This window comes from Sinocyclocheilus grahami, unplaced genomic scaffold (assembly GCF_001515645.1).
Source record: "Sinocyclocheilus grahami isolate Dianchi unplaced genomic scaffold, SAMN03320097.WGS_v1.1 scaffold530.1, whole genome shotgun sequence".
NCBI lineage: Eukaryota > Metazoa > Chordata > Actinopteri > Cypriniformes > Cyprinidae > Sinocyclocheilus > Sinocyclocheilus grahami.
The window spans coordinates 767,327-773,090 of NW_015505709.1; the positions used below are offsets into that span (position 1 = coordinate 767,327).

General features: G+C 38.3%; 1 protein-coding gene across 1 annotated transcript in view; it reads left to right on the forward strand.

Annotated features, from left to right (window-relative positions):
• The first annotated feature begins 560 nt into the window (after nt 1–560).
• LOC107555284 (isthmin-2-like) overlaps nt 561–5,764 on the forward strand; it is a 14,173-nt gene continuing 8,969 nt past the window's right edge. The window contains exons 1-2 of the mRNA XM_016238038.1: nt 561–1,038; nt 3,689–3,989. Coding sequence (XP_016093524.1) covers nt 895–1,038; nt 3,689–3,989 — 445 coding nt within the window. The 5' untranslated portion in view covers nt 561–894. The remainder of the gene's footprint in view (nt 1,039–3,688; nt 3,990–5,764) is intronic.

The following is a 5,764-nucleotide window of genomic DNA, read 5'->3' on the forward strand; positions in this document are numbered from 1 at the left end:
ATACTCCAAATGTTTTTCTAAATTTACTTTATAAAAAAACGAAACGAAATATAATCACTTTTCTATTACATACAAAACTGAACCATTTTAATAGCTGAAACAGTAGTATAAGCTTTTTTTGGGAAAAGGGGGGAAAAGACGAGCTAAATTTGAGACCCGTGCAGGACTTTAATCCACTTCATCCAATGCTGTTTTGTTCTCATCTATGAGCATGCTCTTGATATATGTATTTTAGGTGTGTAAATGTAGAATAGCCTTTTAATTATTTTTTCAGTTTTATTTAAATTTGTAGTTAAAACAACTAAAAATAAATGTATTTTAAAGTTTAGAATTAAACAGCCTTTGCACACAGGCTTACGCTGAAAACAACAAAATGGAACCTCAAGGTTGATCTAGGAAAATGTGTGCAAATGTATAGGGCCCCATTCCTATATTTTGCCTGGGGCCCCCAATTCACTAAATCCGCCCCTGTCGCCTCCTTATGGTATCTGAGATACTCCCATTTCAATAGTAACGTGTCAGTAATGATTCAGTGCTCTGCCATCTAACCGAAGAAGAGAAGAGAAAGTAATAGTTGAATAATTATAAGGATGCACTGGTGCGGACTGAAGAGCAGCGCGTGAGTGAGACCTGCAGTACTTCAACTGAGAGACGATCAGTCCACATGGACAGACTCAGTGAAGCAAAACCTTTCAAGTCGCATTTAGTGTATTTGTGAATGGAATGAACAGGTGACATCAAATGTTCGTACCTGTGCGCGTTTTAATGAAGTTTGGATGAAGATGAAGAACAGCGTATTAAAGATCTTCGCCAGGAGGAAAATGCACAGAGCTTCCTGAACAACTATTGCGCATTTCATATTTTAGCGGACAGATACGCACGCAACTGTGCAAAATGCTCACAGTGCGTAAAAGGGTATGGGTACGTTTAGCTGTGCTGCTGGCTGTCTGGATAGAGCGCGCGATCAGCTTCCCTGTGAGGCATCTTCACGAGAGATCCAGACACGGCGACTCCATAGAGGTAAGTACAAGTGGATCGGTATTTTATTATTTATTTATTGTTACTTTTCAAGTGCTGTATGGGTCCATTTTATTGTTTTGCCTCTGTGTCAGACCCATATTTCAGCCTTTAAATAGCATGTAATGTTAAATAGCATAGTATGTAAATATCATTTTTAACTGAGTATTATTAGTATTGTTGCGTAATTTCCAAACAAGCTGTACTAGAATGTGTGAATATGTGGTTACACTTTATTTTAAGGTGTCCTTGTTACAGTATAATTATACATATAAGTACTGAGTAATATTAATTAACTACATGATTTGGGTTTGGCTTAGGGTTACTTGCATGTAATTATGCATAATTAATTGTTATTATAATAGTAAGTACATGTAACGCGTAACAAGGACCAATGTTGGGGAAAGTTACTTTTAAAAGTAATGCATTACAATATTGCATTACTCCCTAAAAAAAGTAACTAATTACGTTACTTAGTTACTTTTTATGGATGCGATAGATTACTTTCGCGTTACAGGAGAGCTGTCAGTCAATAAACGGGAAAACAAAGTAGCTGGCATTACTTTTTTGAAAAAGTAACTTGTAAAAGTAATGCGTTACTTTACTAGTTACTTGAAAAAAGTAATCTACGTAACTCGCATTACTTGTAATGAGTTACCCCCAACACTGACAAGGACACCTTAAAACAACGTGTTACCGAATATGTTAATGTGTGTATGTGGATACATGATACATGTATTTGGATACAAAATGCTGTATAACCATAGCATGACAAATGCATCAGGCCATTTTATTTCAAAAATGTTTTAAAAATAATTTACACTACGCATTTCCAAATACAATAGGCTGATTCATAATGAAAGAAAAAAAATCATTTGTGGATCTGACTTTTGTTGATTCATACAAAACTGCCCATAGTTGAAGAAACTGCACCATGGAACATAGCAGTTATTCTGAAAGACCCAAAAGCACAAACAGAGCAGGTTTTATTCATTTCAAGTCTTTAAGCATTAATAATGTACATTGTGTCACTTAAGCTAAATGAATACAATTTAATGTATGCTGAGGATATAACTATGTCTTCAGAAAAGTAAGAGTCTGAGGGGATGAACACTGCTAATAACAGTGATCATGAAGGAATTTATTACAATTTAATGCTGATATTTCTATATCCAGTTTTTAATAATCAGTTGTTTACTCTACCACAAAATGGTAAAGGGGTTGACTATTTAAAATGTGCCTTTTGGAATGACTTATTTACATTAATGAGTGCTCATTTGCCATGCCGTTGTATAAATGTGGCAGATGTCATGAATATTTTGGTTAGAATAACAGAAATGATTATCGAAAGAGTTGCATCTTGCTTCGTTAACATGACTGAAATGAGTGACTTGAGGTAGTGACACCAATAAATTCAATGCTCTAACCCTTTTTTTATTATTTCACCATGCAAAGAGAGGCCTCATACAGTAGAGCAGTGCAATAGTGAGGCCTTACATAATACTGGTCAAAAAACACTTTATTTCACTCTCTCTCACAGGGTCATAGTTCAGCTCCTAAACTGTTTTTTTAGCCCCACTTCTGTGTTAATGTGGTATTTCCTGCATTCTGGTCTCCTTGATGCTATGTTTGTGCACAAGGGGGCCATGTCTAACCTCTACAAGAAAGGTCCTGCTGCTACTCAGCTTTGTATTAATAAATGTCTCTTTTGTTTTTACAAGTGGGGCAGGGGTCGTCAAAGGGAAAGGGAACGGGGGGGTCTTAGATTATTGTTTTTCTTCACTGGTTTGGAAATGGCGTGGTCCTGGGACTTTGATATTGGAGGTCACATAAATCTAGGCTGCACTGCAGACTGCTTTCCCAAATGCCCCAACATAAAGTGTGTGAGCTGATTGTGTCTTAAACTTAACAACTACTTTACTAAGTATTAATAAGCAGTAATTAGGAGTATTTTGAGGCAAAATCATAGTTAATAGTAAGAATTGGACCCTAATCTAAAGTGTGACCAGAATAATTTAGTTACTTGAATGAATTAAAAGAACCATTTCATGTTTATCCTTGTATCATTAACTTGTCGAGGTTGATATAGGATTTAGAAAGTAATTAGTAATAAGTAATTAAATACTTTATGGAGAGAGTAATTTGTACAGTAATCTAATTACATTGTTGAAGATGTAATTAGTAACTAGTAATTAATTACTTTTTTAGATTAACTTACCCAACACTGGTAGTGAGTTCCTCTTCCAATACCTTTGACGATTGAGCGTGCAAGTCATAATATCCCAGCCCGGATATAATAAGCCATTACCGTGTTTCTCTACTCTGATGCTAATGTCTAATCCTGTGTAATCCAAAGTGGATTCATCAGCATCCATAGTAAGTCATTACTCCCGATTGGATGTAATTAAGTGTAATAGGTTATCTGATTTTGAGATGAAGAGGAAGTAATTCTGCTTGATTTGATATTGAGCCTGAAAAAAAAAAACCCCGGTCAGTAACTCACCGCTGAAACTTACTGTCACTTACTGTTCTCTAGACTTACTACAGGATGATTTGTCTTCATTGCCTTTATTAGCGGTGTGTGTTTTTAGTTCTTATAATAACACCCAATGTTCCATCCTATTATAATTAAGTGATTTAGTCCCTGTGTACTTTGCATCCTTGGTTGTAGGTGACCATCGAGGTGTTGAATGACCCACCCATGGAAGTGGACATGGACCTGGTTAAAGAATGGAGTAATGACTGGTCTACATCTTCTCCCTCCTCTACTGTAGAATGGCTGGGTGGGAAGAAGCTTTTCTGGCCTTTATTTTGGGGCTACGCAGATGTAGATTCAGGTGAGGATGGTACTGGCCAAGCAGTGGAGGAAGAGGATGATTATGCACTGGAGTATGACAGTGGGGAGCCCCTTCCTAGTGGGCTGGGCAAAACAGGTAGCAACTTGGAAAGCCCATGGACTCAACGCCATTATGGTGAGCGCTTTCTTTTATATTAGCCGTTTCTACTCACTGGTCTTGAGAATTTAGAAGTAAGAGTACTTTCAAGCTGTGCAATTAATAAAAGCCTTGGAATGGAGAAATCTGTCTTCAGGCAAGTTCAGAATTTGCAGAACTGCCATGTATCCGTGTATCAAAACTGTGAGTAGAAAAAGATGGTGTCAAGCTGGAGGAATGGGAGAATTTGAGAAAGCTGCATTGGCAGCAGTCAGATGAAGGCGATTTGGAGAGTGGTTTAAGGGAAAGAGAGATGTAGAGATTGGGGAGTAAGGGTAGAGCGAGCTGTTTCACAGCATTGATTCGGACTAGCCAGTGGCGGGGTATTTGTGAGCGCCGGACCTTTGATGTAGACACTGGTTTCACTCGGCGGAGAAGACCGCTGTTTGAAGATGAGCCCAATCCGCTCACTAATGGCAGCGCGAGTATGCTCTCTTGGACAAATAAGCCCATGCTTGTGTTCAATTAGAGCACAAATCGGGAACACAGAGTTAGAGGGGTCATCCGTTTACTTTTTAATGTCTCGCGGGTTGGGCCCCAGACCCTGCATCCCCCCACCACCCCCTCCATCCCAGAGCGGCTGGGTCTTTTAAGCTTGTTCAAGAATCCTAGGCTTTTCAAGGCCATGCATAACATTACGCCTCTGTTGCTTTTTTGTTTTTATCTCCAGGCCATGTCTGTTTTATGGTGGGAATTGCACACTTTGCGTTGTAGCTGTGCAGTCTTGTTTCATTGGAGACGAGGATGAAATGGAATGGGGGTTTAATTGGTGTGGTAAAGGAAAGACACAATGACTGAGTGCTAAATTTAGAGATTAAGTATGGCCTCAATCTAGACCAGAGGTTACTGGATAATCTTATTTTTAACATAATTTTTCTCTTCTGTCTCAAGTCCTGAACTTTATATATATATACAACCCCGACGTTTTGTAAAATGCAATAAAATCAAAAATATTAATTTGTTAATTCTCTTTAAAATGTATTTAATTGACAAAAGTACAAAGAAAAGATTTCCAAAGATTTCCAGTGACCAACTTAAATGTATTTTGTAAATATAAACAAATTTTGATTTTGATGGCTGCAGCACACTCTAAACTATTTGGAACAGAGGCTAAATAAATGTGAAAAGGTTATAGAATATCCAAATTAAACTGTTATGAAACTATTCACAGTAAGCAGGCGAGTTGGCAATAGGTGAGGGTATCATGCTTGGATATAAAAGGCATCTCAGTCTTTGCAAACAAAGCTGGATCATGGCTCATCACTTTGTGCCAAATTTCATGAGAGAAGTGTCAAGCAAATCAAAAATCAAGATTTTTGCCAGAGCTCAACTCAGAAAAGACAGTGGGAATGTGTGCTTTGGTCAGATGAGTCCACATTTCAACTTGTTTCTGGGAAAAAATGGACATCGAGTTCATTTCTCAGTCCCAAAGACCAAAGGGACCATCCAGACTTTCATCAGCAACAGATGCAAAAGCAAACATCTGTCATGTTATGGGAGTGCAGCAGAGCACACGGCATGGGTGACTGGCATATGTGGGGAGGTACCATTGGCATGGAGGCATATATTGGAATTGTGCAGAGACATATACTGCCATCATGATATCTTTCATGGCAAGTCCATGGTTGTTAGATCAAGACAATGCCAGGTGTCATTCTTCATGTGCTACAAGAGCATGGCACACAGAGTGAATGTGCTAGACTGGCCCAGGGGCGTAGCCATCATTTCAGAAGTGAGGGGGACAGAAATGTTAT